At 52.6% G+C, this 25,215-nt stretch overlaps 1 protein-coding gene and 1 long non-coding RNA gene across 8 annotated transcripts in view; both read left to right on the top strand.

Moving 5' to 3' along the window:
• Window positions 1-444: 444 nt before the first annotated feature.
• On the top strand, window positions 445-3,140 carry FOXD2 (forkhead box D2). The gene has a single exon (XM_061186617.1). The coding sequence runs from the start codon at window positions 610-612 to the stop codon at window positions 2,065-2,067; it is 1,458 nt and encodes a 485-aa protein (XP_061042600.1). The 5' UTR covers window positions 445-609; the 3' UTR covers window positions 2,068-3,140.
• Window positions 3,141-5,430: 2,290 nt separating this feature from the next.
• The window catches only part of LOC133088603 (uncharacterized), a 165,823-nt gene continuing 146,038 nt past the window's right edge, over window positions 5,431-25,215 (top strand). For 6 of the 7 annotated variants that reach the window (XR_009700532.1, XR_009700528.1, XR_009700527.1 and 3 more), the window contains exon 1: window positions 5,431-5,760. This is a non-coding gene — a long non-coding RNA (uncharacterized LOC133088603). Of the gene's footprint in view, window positions 5,761-11,085; window positions 11,292-25,215 lie in introns of those variants that run through there. The other variant, XR_009700533.1, reaches the window with a different exon arrangement.

Below are 25,215 nucleotides of genomic sequence, written 5' to 3'. Positions count from 1 at the left end.
GGCTGGAGCCCGCGTGAACCTTAACATCCAGGGCTAAGCGCACTGAAGGCAGCGGCCCCAGAGAGCGGAGAGTTTGCGGGATCTGCGGGGAAAGGCGGACCCGCCTCGAGCCACCCAAGCCGCACTCCCGCCGCGGCGGCTGTTTGTTCCCGCCGGGCCCCTCCGCGGAGGCACTCCGCCCGCCCCCGCCCCACCCCGCTCAGGGAGCTCCGCCCCGGGCTCGCGCTCTTCCGCCTTAGGCTGCTGCCAGGCGGGAGGAACTAATTTACCGACCTCCCCTCCCGGGGTAGGGGGGCGGTTGGGGGCCGAGACCGGCTGTGTAAGGGAAGGCCTCAACTCCTTCCGCCCGCGCCCGGGGCGCAGGCCCCCGCTCGGTTTCCCAGGGCAGCGGAGAGAGCCGCCCCCAGTCGGGTGCTCATCGAGAGGTGAGAGCGGCCGAGTGGGCCACGAGGGGGCGCTGCGGAGCTGGGGGACACCCCTCCCTGCCAGCCTCAGTCCCCCGCCCCCTCCCCGCCCGCGCGCAAAACACACTCGCCCCAGAGGCAGCGCGGCGGAGCCCGAGCCGCGGCCGGAGCGGAGCCGGAGAGCGGCGGTGGCGGCGGCGGCACCATGACCCTGGGCAGCTGCTGCTGCGAGATCATGTCCTCCGAGAGCTCCCCGGCCGCGCTGTCCGAGGCCGACGCAGATATAGACGTGGTGGGCGGCGGCGGCGGCAGCGGTGGGGGGGAGCCCCCTGCCCGTTCCGGACCCCGCGCCCCCCGGGACCTACTCCCCCACGGCCCCGAGCCTCCCCCAGAGGAAGCCGAGGGGGACGCCGCTGAGGACGAGGAGGAGTCCGGCGGCTGCTCGGACGGCGAGCCCCGCGCTCTAGCGCCCCGAGGGGAGGCGGCCGCAGCGGGAAGCCCAGGGCCAGGCACGGCGGCGGCCCGGGGCGCGGCGGGGCCCGGGCCCGGACCGCCGTCGGGGGGCGCGGCGACTCGGAGCCCGCTGGTGAAGCCGCCCTATTCGTACATCGCGCTCATCACCATGGCCATCCTGCAGAGCCCCAAGAAGCGCCTGACGCTGAGCGAGATCTGCGAGTTCATCAGCGGCCGCTTCCCCTACTACCGGGAGAAATTCCCCGCCTGGCAGAACAGCATCCGCCACAACCTATCGCTCAACGACTGCTTCGTCAAGATTCCCCGCGAGCCGGGCAACCCGGGCAAGGGCAACTACTGGACGCTCGACCCGGAGTCGGCCGACATGTTCGACAACGGCAGCTTCCTGCGGCGCCGCAAGCGCTTTAAGCGGCAGCCGCTACCGCCGCCGCATCCACACACGCATCCTCACCCTGAGCTGCTGTTGCGCGGCGGGGCTGCGGCGGCGGGGGACGCCGGCGCCTTCCTGCCGGGCTTCGCGGCTTACGGCGCCTACGGCTACGGCTACGGGCTAGCGCTCCCGGCCTACGGCGCACCCCCGCCGGGCCCGGCTCCGCACCCGCATCCACACCCGCACGCCTTCGCTTTCGCCGCCGCCGCTGCACCTTGCCAGCTGTCGGTACCCCCAGGCCGTGCCGCGGCGCCTCCACCTGGACCTCCGACGGCTTCGGTGTTCGCGGGCGCAGCCTCGGCTCCGGCCCCTGCGCCTGCGCCGGGCACAGGATCGGGCCCGGGCCCCTCAGGCCTGCCAGCCTTCCTAGGCGCGGAGCTTGGCTGCGCCAAAGCCTTCTACCCCGCGTCCCTGAGCCCTCCCGCAGCAGGCACCGCGCTCCTGCGCCAGGGCCTCAAGACGGACGCGGGCGGCGGGGGCGCCGGGGCCGGGCAGAGGCCTTCCTTCTCTATAGACCACATCATGGGCCACGGTGGCGGCGGGGCAGTACCCCCGGGCGGGGGCGAGGGCTCCCCGGGATCGCCGTTCTCGGCGGCGGCGGGTCCTGGGGGTCAGGCCCAGGTCTTGGCCATGCTGACTACCCCGGCCCTAGCTCCAGTGGCCGGCCACATCCGCCTCTCGCACCACGGGGACGCGCTCCTGTCCTCAGGGCCCCCGTTTGCCGGCAAAGTAGCAGGCCTCAGTGGCTGCCACTTCTGACCGTGTCGGGATCTGGGCCACTTAAGCCCGCACTCCTCAGTCTCTCCCGGGAGCTCCTGCGGTCGCAGCGGAACTCAGGGAGTCTATTTATGAAGAGTCTCCAGACCTTGGGCCGGCGCGCGTGACTTAGCACTTCAGGCTCCACGCACAGAATCTCTCCGGTAGTTGGGACGAAGCGGGCTCCGTCGCTCAGGGAGAGGCCCGGGTCTCTGCGACGAGGTCGCTAGCCATGATCCCATTCCAGTTTGAGCAGTAAAAGAGGGGGGGGGGAAGTCTTCGCTTTTCCCCAGTCTCTGCGCCTCTCGGCAGCCCCGGAAGAATGCTTTCCCGGAGAGGTGCCTGCCCAGGCCCGGCAGATCCCGCCAGAAACACCAACTTCGCAGAGAGGTCTCCCTTTCTGCTTCTCCCTCACTCCTTCCCCAACTTTGAGGCCCTGATTGTCCAATATTATAATTTAAAGACACCTATTATCTGCTTTGTGCTTAAAAGAAAAATTCAACTTTTTTTTTTTCTTTGCTGTTCTCCAAGGAACTTCGTTCTCTTGGAAGCCTACAGCAATGTCTACACAAGCGAAGGTGAACGGACAGGTGAAGCGAGGGATCTCCACAATCCCTGCGCAATCCCGGAATCCCTCTCCATTGAGGAAAATCCTCCCTCTTTTGTGTTGGGGCGCTTTTGAAGGAACTCTACCCCTTTTCCGTGGCCGGCTGGGTCCAGCCATCCAGGGCCAGCAGCCCTCTCAGCGGTCTGATATGTCCCAGGCCATGGGATATTTATTGTAGCTAAAGGCAATGAGGTTGGGGTGGGAGAGGAGGGTCTGGGTCAGGGACTGGAGAGGCGGGGGGCGGCCAGGGCACATCCTGTGGCAGGGGTCCTGTAATTATGTGTAAATATCTGTACAGCGGGCTGCTATCTGCATTCTCTGTCCACTGGGTGTGCATTGATTTAGACTTCTCCACTTGGGGAGACTGTGAAACTGTCTGATGGTCTGTGTGGAAGAAAAGAAAAACGTGTCTCCCCCCCACCCCCCGACTCCCCATTGGTGTCAATTGAATAAATGTACGTGAACTCCAGCAGTCACCAGCTCTGTCTGCTTGCCTGCACTCCCCTTTCCCAGTCCGGGGTCTCCCGGACTCCTAGGCAGAGTGGAGTGAGGAAGGACCCTGAGCAGCCCAGGCAGGCAGAGGAGGGCTTGGGCTTATCAGATACAGGGGACAATGTGGCCTTGGCCTTTGGCTGTTAATGGGGCCAGGATTCTGGGAAGGCTGTGACCCCTCCAGCGCTTTCATTTTCGCTCTGGTCACAGGAAGGTTTCTGCCTGGGGTTCCGCAGAGAGGCTTTGTTTCAAATGCACCTGGGGATTCTCATCTTCCAGTTTAGACTTTAGCGTGGCCTGGGCTGATCTGGGTGCCTCGTGCTCATGGACACTATCTATACCCATTAAGTACAATTTGAGTGAAAGTGTTTACTGATGCATATTCTGTAAGTCTTTTTGTGCTTCTATACTTGGGGGCTTTTATGGAGCTTCTGTTTGTGTTTGGGTTGTCATGTAGCCTTGCTTTTTGTCCTTTTTTTGCAGGGGCATTGGTTGTATTTCAGGATATCTGTGTTTTTATTTCTATGTGTGTCTGTGAACGTGTCTCTGTGTTTTCTGTTCTCTGTCACCATCTCTTTCTGTGTCCCTAAGAGGAGAGAGGTCTTTCTCTGGCCATTGTAGGGCCTTCTTTGCATTCCTCCCTGCCACCCCCTCCCACTCCTGGCACATGGAACAGTTAGAGTGAAAGGCCTGAATTGGAGACTGTGAAACCCCTCTCTCCTCTAGCCCGAGAAGCTTAGAGGGGCACTATGAACTAAGGGAGAGAGTCCGTGAGGCCCTGCTCTGTTAAGGTAAACCTCCCCAACCCTTGAGCCATGCTCAGAACTGGAACCTGTTGCCTGAGTTGAGTGCAAAGCCATTGGGCTGGCTGGAGTCTTCCATAGCCCTGTGCCTGGAACTCCCAGTGGCCAGACTTGCAAGTGTGTTGGGTAAGAGGTGAGGCTTGGGGTGAAACAAAGATGGTTACTTAGCTGTTTTCTCTGAACATTCAACTGCGGTCATAGGAGAAAAAGAGGAATATGGAGGTGCAGTGAGAGGCAGTTCAGCCTTCACAGAAAATAGACACATGCTGGGGGCGAGTGTTGGGAAACAAGTGACAGAGAGACAGAGAAGGAAGAAGAAAGGGTCAGAGAACCAGATGTAGAGAACTTGAGAGGGGCAGACAGGGAGAAGCCATACAGGCTGCTTTAACTAGATTCTCAGGCATTAGGAGCAGTAGGAAAGAAGGAAGAGGTAGAGGACAGAGTACCCTGTACGAAGAGGGTCAGAATCAGGATCAGGGTGAGAAGAACACGCCAGGGCTGAGGAAGAGGGGTTGGGACTCCTAAGTCTCTTAACCCCTTCCCCAACTGAGACAAGGTTCGAGGCGCGTATGTTAAATGCAGCCCCTCTGCCAGAGGTGAGGTGCCCTCTCCTCCATCTTGATGAGAGACTGCAGGAGTGGAGGGAGACTGAATGCAGGGAGCCACCTTCCCATGATTTATTGAATAGTCCAGGAGAAGTAAGGTTAGATTCAACGGTAAAAAGGGAAATGTCTGCTGATACTGGGATAATGGCCTCTGGCTGGCTGCTTCATTGACTTCTGTTGCTGAATTTGATTTCATTTCTTTTCACTTGAGGAAGGTTGAACATTTGAATATGGCCATGTGTTTGCCCTTAGTAAAACACTTTATAGTTTACATGGTCTCATTTTCCATGAATATGTCACTTCCAGATAGTAGGTTGGAGCTTCAAGTAAATAAGACACCAATTTGTTTCTCCTCTAGAAGAGAGAAAATTAAGTCAGCCAGAATTCATATCTGATGGTGTAGATGAGATATTTCCACACCTGCTACTTCCAGGAGAAGCAGTAGATCCTTCTGGATTCTTCAGTGTGTCTTTGTGAAGGGTGTGTGTGTTGTGTGTGTGTGTGAATTTATCTATGCTTATTGCTTGGTAGTAGATGTATGTGGCAGAGGGTCTGCGTCAGGAAGAGCGAGAAATAAGAGGATTGGGGAAGAGTGAGATGCATCCTTCCAGGCAGGGGCTTCTAGGGAGCTTTGGGGTCCCAGACCAATGATTCAGACCCCGGTTTCCCCGTGGGTCAAGAAGGCCAGATCTGGGCCAGATATAATTACTGGCCTAGAAAAATACTAGAAAAGAATTGTTGAGATATGTGCACCGTTTAAGGCAGGGGAGAAGGGAGGGTGTTTTGAATTCAGGACTTCTTCAGGTTGTGTGGGCTGGGAACCTGTTAATTAAGAGCTGGCAAGGACCCACCTGGGACCTGGACTGTAGGGAGGGGCAAGGAGAAGGCTGAGGGAATTGCACGTTTGTATGGTAGAGTCCTGGGACTTTTTTTCTCCCCCAGACCAGAGAGGTTCTGTAAGTGGCTCCCTCTCACCCTCTGGGTGCATAAGGATGGGTGTTCAGTGTAAGTCGGCTTACCTAGGAGGGAGGCCAGCCTCCTGGGAGGAGAAATAGGCCATTCCATCTGGAGCGGCTCTTGTGGGTTCCCTGGCTGTTTGGGTGGATACAGCTGAGCCTCTGCCCCCGCAAGCTACAACGATCGGTGACAATAATAAGAAAATATCCAGGGCACACCTTCATGTCTCCAGGTGAGAAAAAAAATGCTAAGAAATCGGCTTGGGGTTCAGAGAGTGCTGCTGAGAGCGGGCAGTTTAAAGGGGAAGAAAATTGGCGAATTTCACTGGTCAATTTCACTTCATTTCGTTCAATTTCGTTCAATTTCATTCCTTTTCATCCGGCGCCGGGAGGCCTGAGGCCACAGAAGAGGGAGGGGGTTTTTCCGGGCAGAATTTCCCCATCTTGCAGATTTACTCTCTATGGCTGAGAGCAGCCTTGATTCTCAAACTTTGACATACGTCTTTCAGCCAAGGCTAAAGGCAGACATTTTATTTCATTTTTATTTTATTTTATTTTACTGAAGGGTATTTTGTTTGGGTGATCGGGGCACATCGGTGAGCCTCTCCCCATTTCTCTCTTGCAGCCCAATTAAAGTGGTTAATTCTTTTCACCGCCGATTCCTCCCCATCTTTCTTTCTCCTGGGGCTCCCCGGACCACCCAGGAGCGGGAGCTGAGGTGGGGGCGGTCACTTCCCCTCCATATCCAATTTGTTCTCGCCACAGCGGGCGCGTCTTCGTGGTTACAAAGCGCTTTTCCCCAGATGACTTTTTTCCCCGTTTCAAAAACTCTTCTCTCCCTCTCCCGTTCAACTAGCAACCCACCCCTCCTCCCTCTCCGCTCCGGTTTATTTAAACTTCGCCTCCTCCAGCGCCGCCGTAGCGCGCACTTAATGAAGTTGAAGGCTCGGTGAGCCCGGGTGAAGAGGGTTTGGAATCTGTTGAAAGGGGCGTTTTGTGACACTGATTGGGGCGGGGGTGGGGCCGGTCGCGGACCAGACAATGATGATCAGGCGGGTTTTCCTCTGCTTAGGGTCAGGCGAATAAAGGCGCCGACGCTATTTAAACGAGGGACCCGGCAAGAAAAAGGGAGAAAAGATTTGCGTGTGGAGCGTGCCTCGTAGAATTTCAAGCTTAGGGGGGCGGTGTGAGGAGGCAGATCGGCTAGGGTCTTTATGGACCGGAGTCGGAGTTTAACTCAAACGCTGCGCATGCCGCCAAGAGAAGCGAGGCGCGTTTGGGTTTGCGCCTAAATTATTCCGATACGTGGTTCAAAAGGTTGTCTGGGTTGGGGCCTGGTGATGCATCCAGGAGGACCAACCGGGATGCTGAGACCCAGCTCACATTTGACCTTGGGGCTGGAGCTCCGAGATTTCCGGGGAAACGGTGAAAGAGAACTAAAGGTGGGCAGAGGTCGTACAGGATAATTCAGCGTCCTTAGCGCTTCGTGTATCAGGGCATCTGAGAGCAAAACAAATGCTGATTGGAGTTTTGGAGCGGAATTATTCTGTTCTTTAAGGTCGGCATAGACGTACCAATATAAAAAGATGTAGGCAGGACTGAGATTCCCAGCTCTGGTTTAGGGAACGAATTTTTCCGCGAGCTAGTGGGTGCGGCGCAGGGCGGAGCGGGCACCGCCTCCTTTCGTAGCGGAGAAGCAGGGCGGCCCGAGGCTGGGGCCGCTCCGGAGCCCCGGAGGCTTCGGACTGCGGCGGAAGGAAGGCGCTTTCCTCTGGTGCCTGCGCCCCGGGGCTGGACTGGGCGCCGACACCTTCGGGGTTGTTTCTGACCCTCGCTCGGCTCTCAGCTCCGAGTCCTGGGTGTCTGCGGAGCTCTCTCTTTTCGATCCACACGGACTCAGAGCGAAAGTCGCTCGTTGTCTGCGCCTTTGCTTTTCTCCACGCGTCAGGGGTCTGAGCCTGGTGCCCTCCTCCCGGCCACGCCAGCCTCCTCGCCGCAATTTCGTCCTCCTGAAGGGAGTCGACAGGGACCCGGTCTTCAGCCCGTACCCGCCTTCTTCCCGCCCAGTTATTCGGAGATGCTCGGCTCCCGAGGGGTACGCGTCAGACTCCGCACGCCTGGGCGGCTGGGGAGATGCTCACAGCAGCTGCTACAGGGGTCCTGAGCGTTTCGCCCTGGGGAGCCGGGGCCTTGGAGGTCTGTGCTCGTGTCCCCCGATGTTGGAAAAACGCCTTAGGATGGTCTCACCTCCGGGGCATTTCTGCCTACGCAGGCAGAAGTATCTTGGGAATTGCGGTTACATGGATCTTAGGACTGGAAAGGGCGAATTATTGGGGGAACAAGACATTTAAATCAGTCCCTTCGAGTCCTAAAAATCACCGCAGCCCTGAAAAGCGTATTTCAAACGATGTGTGGATACTGCCAAACAGTGTGTGTGCGGCGCGGTGGGGGCCTCTGAGGGTACCGGAGCGGGGCTTATTGTCCAAATTAATTCGTCGCCCCTTACAGAGGGCCTTTGCTTTGTGTCCCCTTCCCCAGCAGGTGTCGGTGCTGTTAGGACTCCTTGACTAGTCCCCCCATCTCATTCAGATGCAGATGTGCAGGTCCCAGCCGGGTGGGGGGAAATCACCTCTCCCCCGCCCACCACACATACCCTAGTCCACGCCTTCCTTCCGGGCTGCGTCTTCAGGGCCCTGTGGGCTCACGTCTCAACTGTGAATTCCTTGTAAATATCCAATCTTTTTGAGCTAGTTCTCCCTTCCCCACGTGTCACTCCAGTCAGAGAGGGCAGCTAGTGAGGTTATCGCTTAAACTAGCCTCGGACCCAGATGGCAGGCGCCTAGAGGGTCCTGAGGACCGCGTGGCTCCACTTACTGCTTTGGAGCAGAAGGGACCAGACCAAGATTACACAGCGGAACAGCTGCAGAGCCAGCGAGTAGATCCAAGAACCTGGGCTCCCAGTACAAGGAGTAGGATTCCAGGGCTGGAGACGCTGGTAGGACGGCCTCGCGGGCTGGACCACCCAACGCCCCAGCCAGCCATGCTTTGTGGAGCCCCAGGCAGGCTGGAGGATCAGAGGACCGTTCGGAGGGTCCTTTTGCAAACCCATGAGTCTTCGATACAGCAACAAGAGGGCAGATGGACTGTGTGTGAGGCGGCTTCTGGGTTCTGATGCCCCAGGCAGCAGCTCTGGCCTCTGATCTACTTACCCCATCCCTCCTCCCTCTGTTGACCGTCTGAAGAGTGTGAGGCCAGCGTCAGGGCTCAGTTTGTGTGAAGAACAGTTTTCCTGTCTGAGGAGGTACCTGGTAAGGATCAAACACCAGCGAGTTAATTTGCCTCCAACCCTGGACATCTCTTAACTCTCTGGCTCCTTCGTTCCACTAATATTTATTGAGCACCTACTGTGTGCTGGACATTGTACTGGAGGTACAAGCAGCAAACATGTGCCTAGTGTCATTAGATGCAGTCTAATTCGGATAGTTGAGAACTGAAGAAAAGGCAAAAGAAGTGATTATCACCATATTTGAGGTTAAAAAAAAAGTTTGGTGTTTTAGGGGTTAAGGATGGTAGCTTTCCACTTTGTGATGATGGTATCCAGGTATCACAGTCCATGTGTATGTGATTTTTGGGTATTTGGGGTCTGTGTTTGTGTATATGTTTGTGTGTGAGAGGAAATGTGTCTGTGTGGGTGACTGCTTGGGGCTGAATACTTGTGTGTGCTAGCACATATATTTGTGACTATCACTTTGAGTGTGACAGTGTGGTCCCTCCTCCTTGGGCAGAGGCAGAGGCTGGGGGGATGTGGGTGCAGAGGACTGGAGTGGAAGGGTTAGGAATGGGTCTCTGTGAGGGTGGGAAGGAGGCCTCAGTTTTGAGCCTCTTCCCTTATTCTTCTACCTAAGACTGAGACCTGCCCACCTTCTCCCTACTTCCTTCCCCACTGCAGACAAAGCTGGGATTGCAGAGCAGCCAGTGAAGGTGCTGAGGGGCATAGTGACCGGACCAGCAGCGGATCAGGCTAGCCTCCACCCAAAGCTCCTGCTTCCTCCCTAACCCGCTGGTGTCCAGTCCCTTTAGCCTGCCTTAGATGGGTAGATCCAGGTTGTTCCAGAGTAGCTAAGAGGCTCCATTGTCTGGCCTCTGACCTGCTCTCCTGCCTGGTGCCATGAGATGCCCCCGCCCCACTCCAGCCTGCACATAGGGACTTGGTCAGCAGTCCCCAGGTGCTTTGGAGTCTTCCCTTCCATTCCTAGGAAACTAATCTCCTGCAGCAAGGGGGCAAGTACAGTTTGTAGAGCCGGTAACACCGGAGCTTGCAAGGTTTCCAAGGCTAACATTGAATGGATGGGGAAACAGGTCTAGAGGAGGGGTGAGGATGGGGTTTGCCCAAAGTTGCTCAGCAGGATGCCAGATGTAAAGTTGGAGCCTGCAGCCTCTATGCACCAGCATCAATAATTAAAGTATTCCCCTAGATCTTTTGAGGGAACTAAAAACCCAGCATCTCCCCTGGTACTCTAGGGAAATCTTAAGTGTTGTCTGCACTATGGATGTTTCTGAATTCTCCTTTCTTCCCAGAGGCAGGACTGGAGGAATGTTGAGATCAAGGTGTGGGAGAGCAGACAATTATCCGGATAAATCAGGGCATGAGATAGGTTGCCCTTAGGTGAACGAGGTGGCAGTCGGGAGGAGTGTGGGTGAGCAGGAGCGTCTTGTGCTCAGCTTTCCACTGCGTCCCTGGTCTGGGGCAGGCAGCTGAGTCCTTCACCCTGCTCCAGACTGAGCCAAATTCCGGGCAGCAGCTTGGCTGTGAGGAAGGGGGGTGGGAATGGTCAGAGTCTGCCAGTAAATTGCCTCTTTCCCTTCAGTTTTCCTAGGCAGTAGCATCCTTCCCTCCTTGCTTCTATGAGTCTGTTGGCAAATCTGTCAGTTAGTCCATCCACTTGGCTACTCCAAGCCTTGCTTCCCATGCCCCATCAGAATCTAGACCTTTCACACACTGGAGAATAACTGAACAAAATCTGGATCATCTAGGCCTGAGGCTGCCCTGGCTGGAACCATTCCTTCCTGGATCAGGATGGATGTGCTGGCCCAGCTTCAGGGCTTTGAAGGGTGTTGGTGGGCTGTAGGCCAGTGTGTGTGTGCGTGTGTGTGTGCACGCATGTGTATGTGTGTGTGGCTGGGGCACACGCACGCGCCCACAGGGGCACATAGGAGTTCTGAGTTACACTGACCCCTAAAAGATACCAGGCTTTGATGGCTCTTTCCCCTCCTTTGCAGTCTTCACTTTAGCACCTACCCTGAAGATGATTAATACTGGGGGCAGAGAGGAGGAGGAGGGGAGAGGATTCCTGATTCTCGACACAGTGCTCTCTGTGACCTTGGGCCAGTCCTTCCTGTCCTCACTGAGCCTCAGTTTCTTTGTGTGAGAAATGAGCTGGATTATGTGAGCCTGGACTCGCCTTCCCCGTCTGGGGTCAGTGACTTTGCCCAGCTCCTCCCTCTAGTCGGCTGAGGAGTTCTTGCTCCTCCCTCAGCTATCACTCTGCAGCGAGGGTGCAGGATGGTACAGAGCTGGCCTGCCACAGGTTGTGCTGGGACTCCAGAGACACAGTCCAGGTGGCCACCTCAGGGCTTCCATTGCACAGAGGGGCAGGAGAGTGAGGGGCTTGGCTCCCTCCTTTCTGGACCCAAGAAACTTCCAACCTAGACCCTGTGACTTCTCCTCCCCTTCCAGGGCCATAGGGGGTGACCGAGTCTCCAGGTATGTCTTTTTCCCTGGATTCTGCATAATCCTATCTCCTTTGTGGACCATGTGGGTGAGTGTGAAGGTGAGTCACCATCTGGCAGCCTACCTGGCAGCCTGCTGAGCTCCCAGCCCCACCCATTGTGGCATCGGGATAGGGTGGCAGGGGGTAGGAGGCTGGCCCAAAAAGTGACCGGGAGCCTCTCCTGCAGCTCTCTTTACTCCAGTCTCTGTTCACCCAGAGACCCCGCCCCCCTTTCTGGGAAGCGCTGGGTGAGTTCGTGTGTTCAGCAGGAGGTGGGAGAGGGGCTGGACGGACTGGAGCCAGTGTAGGTGGCCCGCGGTGTGGGAAGAACAGTTCCAAAGCCCGGCTGGGAACCGGGCTGTGCTCTGCCTCTTCCCCAGTGTCCCATCCCAGGCCAAACTTGAGAACTTCAGAGTGTGTGGGGTCGTAGCGGGAAGTACCCAAAGCCTGGGGGTGGGGGGTGGACCGCTGTCTCAGAGACAAGTCCGCAGAATGTGTGCCCGCAGACTGAGACCCAAGGCAGTGGGGAGAGGCGGGAGGGGAAGGGCCGGGCTCCGTGGTCGCTTCCCCTGGAGCTGGGGTTGGAGTTTCCTGGTGACTTGTCTGCTCTCCGCCAGCATCTAGGATTCTTGCTCTCAGATACGCTCGGGCACGCAGTTGCATGCTGTGAGCAGAAAGAGCCCCAAAGATGCGTGTAAGGAACACTGGGAAGCAAAGCACTTCCTGCAGGGCGAGGCCAGGGGCTTAGGTCCACGAGGCTCCCCACCTGAGTGTGAAAGTCGAGAGGTTCCTGAAACCCTCCCCAACCCGGATCCGAGCGCCGGCGGGGCCCTGCCACCTGGGGGCGCCGCTGGCCCCAAAGAACCCGGAGCTTTTCCACCGCTTACCGAGGTGACCCCGCCCCGCCCGCTCTGACCCTCCGTTAGAGGCTGACTCTGCAAACCTGGAAGCTCTTGCTTTAAAGCGGGCCGACCCAGCGCTAAAACGGATGACCCTGCGCTGACGGGGACGACCCAGCTCTGAGCGGGCCTGACCCTGCGCTAACAGGCGTGACCCTGCACTGACCCGGGCCGATCCGTGCTAAAGTGCTAACGGGATGTTCTTGGGCTAACCGGGGTGGCTCTGTGCTCTCGCTCGCAAGGCTTTTCCGCACAGATTAGGTGCTGAAGCTGTCCAGTCCTTGTCGTAGGTCCCCTAGCTCTGGCACCAAAACTGGGCTCCTCATCCCCACCCCCGCCTCCACACCGGTCGCTGCTCCATCCTTTCCCTCTCTGGCTCTATAGGCCGATTCTGGGACATCCGTTTGAAGAGAAGGCTGGGCTTGCCGTGAAGGTGGCTGAGTGTGCGGAGGGGGGCTTCCTACAGGGAACTGATTCCGTGGAGGCTGGGGCATCTCGGGGTCCAGGGCTATGAGCGCCTTCCTGTGTCTGTGCTCCCACCTCTGCAACAGTCCTCCCTGCCCTCCCACCCCTCCATATACATTGGCAGCTCTATCTTGGGGCAACTCCATCCTCTCCTGGACCCAGTGCCGCTCTCTGTGAAATGAAATGAGCTTATCACCAGGCTGCCCCTCATCTGCTGGAATGTCCTTCCATATCCACTCATCAGTCTCAATTCATTTCAACAAGTCTCTTATTACCTGCTTGGTGCTTGAGGATACAGTGGTGAACAAAACAGATGTTGTTCCTGGCCTTAAGGTGGTGATGATCTAGCGGAGGAGAGGAAAAAACAGACAAGTGCATATCTAATTAAAACTGTAATATGGGCTCTGAAGGAAGATAACCTGGGACTTTGCGAGAGACTAGCTGGAGGATGTGATGTAGGAGGTGAATCACTTCCCCACACTGCCAGGCTGGAACCTGTTGGCAAGAGTGGCCATCATCCAAAACTCCATCCTGTTTGACTTTGCCTCCAGTCAACAGAGCTCTGACCATTGGGCTACCAGTCACTGCATCTGCAGGGAGCCAGGGTCCCCTCCTGGTGTGCCATTGTCCATCCCCGAGAGATCCTTTAATACCATCAGGAGGGATTCACTCTTCATTCTGACACCCAGGGCATCTTCAGACCCCTTTTCCTCTCCTCAGGTCCTTGGAGTTGGAAGAGGCAGTCTGCCCCTCAAGAGCAGGGTATGGAAGCCAGGCTGGCTTTGGGATATGAGATCCCTTTGATTCCGAGATCTCTTTACCCAGTATGGCATCTGGCACAATAAATGGTTGTTCATTAGAAGAATGATTCTAGGAGTCTGAGTCTACCCTTTGATGAGCCCAAGAGCCGGTGATTCTATGGTTCATGCATCTGATTGTCCCTTCTCCCCCTTCCTACCTGGTTCACTCCCAGCTCAGGTGTCTCTTCCTCCAGGAAGCCTTCCATCCTCTCTGACCCCTATCCCCCAAGCCTGGTGTGAGATCCTGTCCCCAGTGCTTCTACAACGCCTGGTGCTTTTAAAGAACTTATTGTGGAGTGTTTTCTGCTCACTGCTCCACCTCCTTCACCAGACTGGGAACTCCTTGAGGGCAGGAGTTGAATCCAGTGCATCACTGTGTTCTTAGCACATGACACAAGGCCTGGCACACGAGTGAATGAATCAACCATGTGTGTGTGGAAGTGCTCCAAAACTGCGTCACATTGCTCAAAGCCAAGTGGAGTTAATGTTATTCAGAAGTTTGACCCTTCATAGAGCAGTAATGGTCTCTGGTGCCCTGTGTGGTGGGGGAGAAGTGGGCACAGCAGTATCCAGGGCAGGGCCTGGGGGCCCCTGAGCGCCAGTGTAGCAAGATAACCTGAAGGGAGAAAGGTGGCCTGGACTCTAGCTCAGTTCTTCTCCATGCTGAAAGGAGCTTGGGCTGGTAGGCATCCTCTGAAAGAGGGGACCAGAGAGTCACTCCCCGCCATCCCCACTCTCCCATGGTGCAGCAGCTGTCCGGGGAGCAGGTCTGGGCTTCCAGAATTGCACAGAGAAGATGAGTGCTCCCTGTCCAAGGCCAGAGGCTTCAAGTGCCTGTTGAGGGTGAGGGTGGGGTGGGAGAGAAGGGAGTGGGCAAGAGGAAGTGGATTTCAAGGGTGTGAGACAAAGAGGATGACTCAGCTGGGACCCACAGGAGGTATCTTTCATCCGACTCCTCTTGTTTTTAACTCCTTCATGACTTCTAGTCTCATCTGGCTACCCAAACTACAGAGACCTAGAGGACAAAATGTATTGGTTGGAAATCCAGACTGAGCAGAAATAATCTCAAGAGAAGGGAACTTGGGGCCCCAGTGGGAAAGCACTAGTGCCTCTTCCCCCTTCCCCCCATTTTCCTTAAGCAAGCACACAGTGTGGACCTGGACCAGGGTATAAGGGAGTAGAGCTGAATCAAACAGACAGTTCCTTGACCACTCATCTGCCTCCCATGCAGCAAACATTTACCAGCCCTACCATGGTTGGGCATTCCCTGGCTTGGGCCCACTGTAGGGGTGGGTGTAGGTTGGGGGACAGGAAGGGAATTTATCCAACGTCCTACCCCTGGGCAAGCTCACAGTCCGATGTTGCTAGCTCTCGGTGCTTCAGCTCAGGGGCAAGGGACTTCTGGGAGGGGGAGAAGGCCGAGGAGACTTCCTGCAGGAGGTGGCGTTTGAGCTGGGCTTTGAAAGTCTGGGAGCATTTGGACAGTAGAAGTTTGGGTATGAGGGGAAGGCATCCAGAGCACTCCATCCTTTATGAGCAAGGGCATTTAGGAGAGCTAAGAGTGAGTTCAGAGTTAACTTAAGTGGAGAGGTCCACCCTGGACTCCTCTTGGAGTCACGAGAAGTCCCCTCTGTATTATAAAAGGTCCTCAAAGTCTTAGTAATTTAACAAATAAAGATTATTTTTCAGTCATCTCATAATCCAAATGTCAGATCAGTGGTGGTGGTAGTGGGTGGGGAGTCATTCAGAGACCCAGGGACTTCCCTCTAAGGGCTCCATCGTTATCTAGGGGAGGAGTTCTTATCTTTTTTGTGTCCTAGATCCCCTTGGGCAGACTGGTGAAGCCAATGGACCCTTAAGAATAAAGATTTTTCGGGACTTCCGTGGTGGTCCAGTGGTTCAGACTCGGCGCTTCCACTGCAGGGGGCACGGGTTCGATCCGTGGAACTATGATCCCACATGCTGCACGGCGCAGCCAAAGAAAAAGAATAAAGATTTTTCAACGCATAAAATCCAATTCACAGGACTACAAAAGCAACCAATTATACTGAAATTCAAGTATCAAAATATTTAAAAATTTTTTGACATAATAGGATGTGTGATAATACACTAAAATTTTGATATAATAATAATAATATAACAAGTTAAATAGAAAACAGCAAAGGGATTAATAGTACAATTTCAGCATAAATGACCTTTTGATATTTCTGCAGCCACTTAACATGATATAGAAAAATATCTGTGATTTCTATGGGTGGCACCGTTACAGGTATGGGGAATAGCACTGTGGTTTGTTGCCTCTCTTTGTAATCGAATAAAATACTGAATCTCAGTTTGGAGGTTTGTAAAAATAAAGGTAAAATTTTTCTCATCCAAATTTATGGAGCTCCCACATAACAGATTCTATAATTGACCCCCTGGGGTTGTGGACCCCAGTTCTAGGTGCTTGGCATCCTCCACTGGACCTTCTAAACTCAGCAGAGGAGGAGAGAGAGTAGAGAATTCTGGGGGGAATTTTTAAAAGGACCAGTTCTGCAGGCGGCAAGTATCACTCTGACCACTTCCCTTGGCCAGAATGTAGTCACACGGCTCCAGCTAACTGCAGGCAGGCTGGGAAATAGTGTCTGGTCTTGTACGCAGGAGGAGAAGGAATAGGGAGAGGAGTAGACTGACCTTGTCACACTTCTATCTGGGGAAGGTCATCTGAAACCAAACAGAGAAGATGCTTGGGAAGGAAAGGTTGAATGTCTGAAGGAATGACCTTTTCCCCCTGGAAGTCTCTTGCCCTCTTGTTGCCTCTGTCTTTATTCCTCTGTCCACCCATCTGTCCTTCAGTCAGTCTGTCAGTGATTTTTTTTCCCTCTCAGACAACTCAGATCCTTTGTGGGATGAGGCAGGACATATCAGCACATATAAGTATTAAGAATAAAATCTCCATGTTGGCAGATAATTGCTCTCTGTCGTCTGTACGCTCTGTCTCATGGCTTCTCCCCTGCTGGCATCTCCATCAATGAGGAGGCGCACAGACCTCGCTAGAAAGCATTTCCATCACCATTGTCTCATTTGGTCCACATGGGGCCTTAGGATAGGCATCTGTATTTTCCAGATGAGACTTGGAGAAGTTGCAGGGCTGCTGCAAGGTTGTACCGGAAATAGCAGCATCAGGACTTGAACTCTGATCTTCCGACTCCACCGGTCCCTTTGCTCCCTCTCCCCTACTGGCAGGTCTCTTTTTTCTTCCCTCTCACCGGCTTCCTGCTCCTCCCTGGGCCTCCAGGCGGGGTCTGTGGAGGGAAGTACATTCACCCCTCCCCCTCCTCTGCATGGTCCAGGCCCCAGGGAGGGTTCCTTGAGGACTCTAGCAGCTTGCACAGGTAGGGCAGCACCTGCTTTTCATCAGTGGCTTGCTAAGGCTGCTGGAGAGACCCTGGTCCTTTCATCTGCTCCTGCTGTGAGAGTTCCTGCCCCTTATCTCTCAGCGCAGCCCTGGGTCCTCTTTGGGCCTCAGTCTTCTCACCCATACTACTCAGACATTCCTTCTCCCCTACCCCCTCCCTTGTTCTTCCCTCTCTTTCTCTCCCCATTCATCTTTCCGGGATCTCTGCGCCCAGTCTGAATCTCCTTTGTCAGAAGGCAGCTCTGCGGGGCTTCTCAGCTCAGGCTCACTCTGTCGCCTCCATCCCCTGGAGCCTCCTAGGCACCCTGCCTCAGCAGCTCCAGGAAGGGGGCTGAGGCTGACCCCTGTCCTCACAGATCTGGTGACCCCGGAGGGCTCCCAAGGGGCTGGAAGCCCGTGTCCTCCTCGGACCCTCAACCGGTCAGTGTGCACGGCTCTGGACCATCTTCTTGGTGATTACAGAGGAGCACGTGTTCCTGAATCTATTCTCCTCTGGACTGACGGGTCCCAGTTCCTTCCTCTGTTCTCCTGTATCCCCTGCTCCCTCGCCTCTTTCAGAATGCCCCTCCCCCAATTGCTACATTAATGGGGGCGGCGAGGGGATCTGGTTTCTGATGTGTTTGCTCTTGGATAGTTATGCAGAGGGCAACCCTACTCTGCAAAGACTCCCTGGGGAGAGGGCTGGCAACAGAGCCACAGCGCTGGGTCTGCTCTGTGCAAACACACAGAGAGAGGCAGCCGTGCTAGTGTGAGAGCACATGCACACCCCTCAGCCCCACCCCGTCCCACAACACACACAGGCACCGACACACAGATGTAGTCAGGGGTTTAGGTATACACACCCGGAGGAACGTTTTCAAACACACGCAGAAGCAGAGAGAATAGTACAATGAACCCCCTATACAGCCACCACTTAGATAAAACAATGATCAGGTACGGGTACATCCAAGTGACAGCTGTATTTAGCACAAGTACGTGAAAAAAAAATTTATTCAGGATTTTTCTGATCACACTAATGCAGAGTTGGGTGTGTGGATAATTTTCCCATGAATAATTATGCAGGGAGGGCATATTTCATGGAATTGGGTATGAGATGGACATTACTAGCAGTCACAGAATACCCTCAGCCATTATCCATGTAGTGTCTTGAGTGTTGATGACAAGAGGGGTGTGAACTGGGTGGGTTGGGAATCTGTGATACATATCATGTGTTGGTGGGTGTGTCCTGAACAGCGAACTCGGATCAGTTTGTGATGGTAATTGTGTGTGTGAGGGGTGTCTGTGTGTGATGGCTTATTTGGCATGCGTGCACGTGTGTGCACGCCTGGGGCCAGCAGGAGAGTTGTGCAAGCATCAGGAGAAGCTGAGAGGCAGCCAGCCTGGCTCTTGGGAGAGACACTCATGTATGAAGAGCTCAGCGCTGGAAAGCGGCTGTTTAACAGCTTGAGCATCAAATTATAGCCCACGTGGACAGAGGTGTCAGCGGTCGCTGGTTGCTGTAAATACTTCAGTGCAATTGACAACAGCTTGTGGAGGGCTAAGGGAGATAGGGAGGGGACAGAGGGAGGGACAGTGCCTCCTGCAGGGATGCTCTGCCCTACAGTCCTGCCTCTGCTGGATCAAGTGCTGGTGGGGAGGGGGTTCGGGGCACAGAGCAGTGGGTCTATAACGGGGTGGACTTCAGAGCTAGACTGGTTCTGATAATCTGTCATTTACAGTCGGGTAACCTTGGGCAAATGACTTACCTACTCTGTGCCTCGGTTTCTCTACCTGAAAAAAAAAAAAAAAACAACCAATAGAGATCTTTGTGAGGAATTATAGGAACTTCTTTCATCTGAAAGCACTTGAAGTTATACAGACATTAGCTTTTACTGCCTTGTGTAGGATAATGCATGGGAATGAACACAGTGGCCCTCCCATAGGAAGCTCTCAATAAACATTAACCAATGCTGTTAGCCTAGTACTATTGTCTTTATAAGCCTGGACCCATAACTGGAGGTACCACAGCCCTTCCAAATATGCATGGAAAAAAGGCTTCTCAGAGGGCAGCCCGTGGGTCTTTGTGGGTTTTCAGAGAAGATGTTTTTTAGTTTCCAGTCTTTCAGAGAATCCTGCTGGACAGGATCTGAGAGAGTCTGCCCAGGGAGCTCTCTCTGTAGATCTGCCTGCCTTTATTAGTGCCTTGGCTGCTGTGTTCTTGAAAAGTCCTGTGTAAATGGTTTTCTGCAAACTCAATCCCATTTAAAATGCGCTAGCAGGGCTGAGAGCTTAAAGGGACCCTGGGGTGAATTCTTTTGTAAAGCATAGCATCTCCTGAATGTACCTATTTTGTAAAGCACAGAGAGTTATAAAGTAGTAATAGGATTTCTTGAGTGCCTACTATGTGCTGAATACTCAACATCTATTACTTAATTATAACCTCCTCCTGTAGAGGACAATATCCTAATTTTCGGGAAGAAGAAATAGACGCATAGAGAGTATCACAAACCTACCCATGGTCACACAGCTAAAGGTGCGATGGGAACTGGGTCCAGCTCCTATGGAAGCTCAAGCTCTTTCTGCCATGCCCTCCCCTGCTTTGTCCTGCCCTTCCCATCCCTCCTCCCCTCTCCCCACTTTCCCCTCCCTCTCTTCCTTCTTTTTTTCTGCAATTACATAAGAATCTTTATTTTGCATGTACTACAAAAGAGGGTAGTTCTAAGAATCAACAGTCACCTAAACCACAAAGACTTCAACAGTGTTTAAAAAGTAGGAGCAGTAGTTGTCACAAGCCTCTGAATTTTTGAGAATACTTGTTAAAAACTTTTTTTATGAACATTTTCAGAGAGAACAGTACAATGAACCTCTTATATACCCATCATTTAGTTTCAATAATTATCAAGATTTTGCTTCATCTATCCTCTACTTTTTCTGAGATCCTGTTTTGATTTGGGAGAGTGGAATTATTGCATCAGTTGCACTGGTTTCTGAGCACGCTCTGAACTATATATACCCTTGGAGATGTTTGTTTTTATTCAGAACAACTTGATATAATTATCATATATTGTAAGCAATAGTGTCTTTTCCTGCATTTCTATGGAAAGTTATCACAAGATCCTTCTAGGTCTTGTGGTTGCTTAGCTTTTATTGTTGGCTTCCTCCTGCACCATGTTAACTGTTTCCTGGTCAGACCCCTTGAGGAAGGGTGTTCCCAGGACGATGGAAGGTTCTCCAGCAGCCCATTCTCCAGGGCTCAAGGCAGTTGGTGGTCACCAGACTATTTGCTTTCTTTTGTAAGGATGCAGTGAATCTCTCTCCTCCTCTTCCTCAAGTTAATAATCGTGATAATAGTTAAAATAATAACCATGACTTTCTACAGCTTTCCATTTTTCAGAAGGACCATTTTCTTTCTTTCTTTTTTCTTTAACTTTTTTTTTTTTTTGCCATGCCATTTGGCTTGCGGGATCTTTAGTTCCCCTTTTGAACCCAGGCCCTGGCAGTGAAAGCGCCAAGAAGGACCACTTTCTTAGTGCTCCTGTGAGCGGTCCTGCTTCTCTTCCAATTATTGGCTTTTGTGTGTTGAATTCACCCGTGAGAAGTCCTGTCTGTGGTGATGGTGTCTTGGACGGTGCTTGGCTGGAAGCAGCCGGAGAGAGATTTCCATCCTAGAGGAAGCCTTGGCTTCCAGATGTGTTTTGTTCCTCCACGACATCTGGACCTTCGGTCATAGGTCTGTTGGATGAGTCTTGAGCACTCTCTGCCTGTGGATATGGGTGTGGAGTGTTCCAAGAACAAGTTACTGAGGGAGGTGAGTCCTTGGACCACGAGACCTGCCCTTCTGATGTGGGATGAAGGTTTGCCACCTGGGACAGTGGCTTCTAAAGCAGTTGGCCGAGTAGAGCAGATCATCCTCAGCGTGGCACATGGTTGCCCGTGCACAGCCCCCCCGCGGCTGCCTGGGTGGTCGTCTCGTGGGATCATTGTGGGAGAGTATGGTGCGCTGGCAGCAACACTATGCCACCACTTCACTCAGCGGCCAAGCCTCCCTACTTCCCGCCAGCTCACATTCCCATCCATCCTGTTTCAAACGGGGCAGGGCATTTAACTCCCCTGAGGAGCCAACACCCCAGGAAAGCTGAACAGTTTCTCCAAGAATTCTGGGACACGATTGCATCTCAGATTGGATTTTCATTACCTTTGTGTGATACAGTCCCCTCCTCAGTGCTTGTCATAATTACAGAATTTGATTTATCTTTCACCTCCTTTTAAATTTATTCTAAAACGAACATGGCCTTACCCTGATTTGGCCTTTTACTCACTGTGTTACCTTGTCCTACCAAATTATCTTTGGACAGCAGTCATTCATGAAAAATTTTCATTGTTCCAATTCCTGAACCATTTTGGGGCCAGTCAATGGCAAGGTGATTTTTGCTGCTTGAAGCTGCATCTGTCTGCCCTACGGTGTTTTGTCTGTCAAGTAGCCCCCTTACAAACTATTGAAAAGGTTTCAGAACACTACCCAAGACAATAATTTTGAGCAAAATTAAAAAAAATAAATGATCTGACTTTAACCATAAGAATGACACTGCTCGGCACAGACTTCAATCTGTGCAGTCAACATTGAGACATTGCAGGCTTGCACGTTACAGAATCCGATGGGCCCTATGAACATCCTGGCTTCACTGGGTGCATCCAAACCTTGCCTCGACATGGCACCCGGAGACCATCCTGGTCTTTGTATGGCACATTAGGGTAAGTGGAAAGGGATTGTGGTCAGAAGCCCCAGATTGTGGGGATCAGGGGCTACACTCACCGTGTAAATGGAATCATGAGATTCAGCACAGGGCTGCCCACAGAGAAGGTCCACTGAAACCAGCAAGGAGTAAGTTCAGAGGAGGAATGATTATATCTGGACAGTGGGGTTCTGGAAGATTACCTGGAGGAAGTGGGCTTTGGTCGAAGGCCTTAAAGGTTTAAGAGAATCTCCGTTAAATGCAGACAGTGGTGGAAGGAGAGACTGACGGTATTTTTGAGCACTGCCAGGTGACGGTGGCGGCACTGGGGCAGAGGGGATGTGAGCACAGGTGTAGCAGCGAAGGCTCTTCACCATTTGCAATTGTACAATCACTTTTTAATAACTATCTTGAGAGCAGAGACCCTATCTCCCTTATTTATCTCTGTATCCCCAGCAGGGCCTGGAAGGATGGTGGGTTTGGACACAGGGCAAGGAGAAGGGAAGGCATTCCTGGAGCGGAAGTAGTGTGGGCAAAGGCACAGAGGTAGGAAAGCATGAAACATGGGTTGAGATCAATGAGGAGCCTGGTTTGTCTGGAAAATAGAGTGTGTGCCGGGGAGTTGTGGGCGATGAGGTTAGAAGGTGGGCAGGAATGCTACATTTTCCAGGTTGGGTCTGAGGCCACAGCAGTGATTCCCTGCAGAAGGGCAGGGGAAAGGATTGGGCAGCAGCGGGGTTTGCTGTGTGGCCCATGGCAGGCTGGGGATGGGTGGCAGGAGGCTGCGGCCACCTTCTTGAGTTTCTTTCCAGCCCCTCGTCTCTTCCGGTGTTATGCAACTGGGTGTTGATGGAAGGGACAAAAATGTCATTTTTCCTCTGTGGGCAGACACACACACATCAATCCTGAGAATGATTTTTTTTCCCATTTGTCAACAGCCAGAAAAAGGCTGAAGGTATAAAGTTCAGAACTGGCAGGGCTGGAGGACCAACAGGAGAAGGGCTGAGGATCTTTGAGTTTCAGAAGCTGCAGCAACAGCTGGGAGCTGGGGAGAAAAAGAAAGAGGAATTTCCACGAAGCCTCTGCGGTGGCCTGTGGAAGACCATGTGGAGTGTCTGGAGAGGGTACGTGCTCTCTCCGGAGCCTGGGCTATGCTGGGGGTTGGCACCCGTGCCCATCAAACACTTCTTTGGGTGTGGAGGGTAAGGCCCTCCATGCCAGGGCTGCAAGCACCTGGTCTCACTGCCAGAGCCTTGCTGCCTGGGTTGATATCCTGAGTCCATGGCCTGCCAGCTCCGTGACCTTGAGGAAGTTGCTCCACATCTTGGTGCCTCCTTTTCTTTGTCTGTAAAACACGAGTCACAACATCTATCTTCCAGGGTTAGGACAATTATGTGAGTTAATATTTCCTTAGAACAATGCATGTGGTAAGTGCTCAATAAATGTTAGTTGTTGTTGTTATTATTATTATTATTATTGAGAAAATGGAGGTCAGAGAAAGGACATGATGAGGTTATATACACTCAGGTCCAGCTGGGATTAGAATGGCTGCCTTTGGGCTTTAAGGAAGGTTACCTTACTTTCTGTATATGCTGATTAAGAAGTCAGGGAAAGAGTACATATTTTAAAGAACAATTTTGAAGAATTATTAAAATTAAAAAACAAGTTGATGTTTAAATCTGTAGCTGTCCAAAAGCTCAGGTATCTGGAATAATGCATTAATCAAAGGTTCTAGATAGCTGAAGTTTCACCATATGTGTATTTAGATATGTGGCAGTTGGACACACATGATAATTAAAAATTGAATGTAAGCACTGCCAACATCGGGAAGATGTCATATAAAAAGTGTTTTGTTTTGTAATGTAAAGATCGCTAGACTTGGAGACCAAAGATTTGGGTGCTGGCTCAGCCAGTAACTGGCTATGTGTCTGGGCAAGTATGTCTTCCTGAGACTCGATTTCCTCATCTGTAAGATGAGGATAAAAATTCATTACCAGTGATGATGATGATTGTAACAATAACAATACCTATAAATGAGAATCATCACAAGAAATAGCAAAACAGGAAATGCCTGTGTATAATTTCAAAATGCTAAACTTTTCTCCATTCCTAAGTAGAATTTACTTTTTCAAACTTTAGTTTTCCCACGTTATTAAAAATAAGTAATTCTTGTTTACTGTAACAACATTAAAAATTACCATGAGCAAAGAGAAGAAAATTAAAAATCAGCTTAATGTAATTATGTATTTGGTTTCTACTGAAACATTGAAAACCTGTTTACCTTTAACAGATGTTCAGTAGGTGACCATTTGCATTTCACTTCATTCTCATCAGAGTCCTGGGGGGCAGGCAGGGCTGGGATTATTAATTTTGTTTTATAGGCAAAGAAATTGAGGCCCAGAGAGGTTCCTGACTTGATTAAAGCCACACAGCTAACTTTGTTTCTTCTGGATGGAGGAGAGAGGAATCCTTTCCAACTAAGCCAGGAGAGCTGGGGAGTGTGGGCAGCTGGGCTACTGACTGGGGAAGAGGAAGAGGGGAAGGCAGCTGGGCCAGCCCCAGATGTGCAAGAAGACATGCGAGCTCAGGCAGGAGCCTTGATGTGTGTGGAGCCTACCCTCTCCAGCTGTGGGTTTGCTTTTCCAGGGCACAATTCCTGGTCACCCCTTACCGGGCCATCCTCACCCTTGGAACGCTCCAAGGATGGGAAGATTTTTAGGTAGATGGAGGAGATGGAAAGAAGGGGACAGGGGCGGGTCCATTAGGTGGTGAGATCTGCACAAGCGAAAGCACGGACAGAAAGACTTCAGGATCAACTGGTCCCTAAATTAATTTATATTTCCCAACTTCATGTCCCCTCTCCCATCCACCAAAGTGCTCCTCCTCTTGTGTCCTTGTCTCAGCAAATGACACCATCCTTCACCTTAGCTTAAGTGTTACCTCTTCCAGGAAGCCTCCCTCGTTCGCTCTGCCAGCCTCTGGTCGTGTCAGACTTACCTGGACTGAAATCTCTTGAGTGGCCTTGGTCTAGGGTGTGTGTGTGCCCCCACTTGTCCTTTCATGTACCCTCATCACTCCTACCCACCTCCAGACCCAGAGGTTGCCTGTGGGTCAGACCTTTGCTGTCACTGACCAGTTGTGGACCGGAATCACACTCCCAGATTCCCCAGGACGATACCTGTTGTACATTCCATTCTGTTGTCACTCTGTTCCCTAGAGGCTGGAGTTGGCCAGGTGTGCTGAATTTCAGTTCAGAAAATCCTGTTGCTATGGCTGTGCAACCTCAGCTGAGGGAGTGCTAGGATGTCAAACCTGAGCTTCACAGCTATGAGAATTTTCAATGAGACAAAAATATGTAGGCATTCTTTGCAAATTTAAGTGCTGTCTTCAAAGGTAAACTTTCATCATCCCTATTACTATTACTGTTATCAATAAGGTCTCTCTATCTCTCTCAAGGTGAGAAATTACCTTCTCTATCAAGCTTCACTTTTCTTAGATCTCCTTATAGACAAGTAGACTCCGCTCCTGCACCTGGGTCATCCATTCATCCACATTCAACTGCTTATGCAATCAGTTTCTTCCCTCCCTCCCTCCTTCCTTTCCTTCCTTCTTGCCTTTCCTCCATCATGTATGCAGATCTATCA

This window comes from Eubalaena glacialis, chromosome 3, assembly GCF_028564815.1.
Source record: "Eubalaena glacialis isolate mEubGla1 chromosome 3, mEubGla1.1.hap2.+ XY, whole genome shotgun sequence".
Lineage (NCBI taxonomy): Eukaryota > Metazoa > Chordata > Mammalia > Artiodactyla > Balaenidae > Eubalaena > Eubalaena glacialis.
This window is presented reverse-complemented; position numbering and strand designations above follow the sequence as displayed.

Bases quoted from the DNA above. Each gene is read 5' to 3' on its own strand.
- FOXD2 (XM_061186617.1), top strand. From the start codon at position 610: ATGACCCTGGGCAGCTGCTGCTGCGAGATCATGTCCTCCGAGAGCTCC.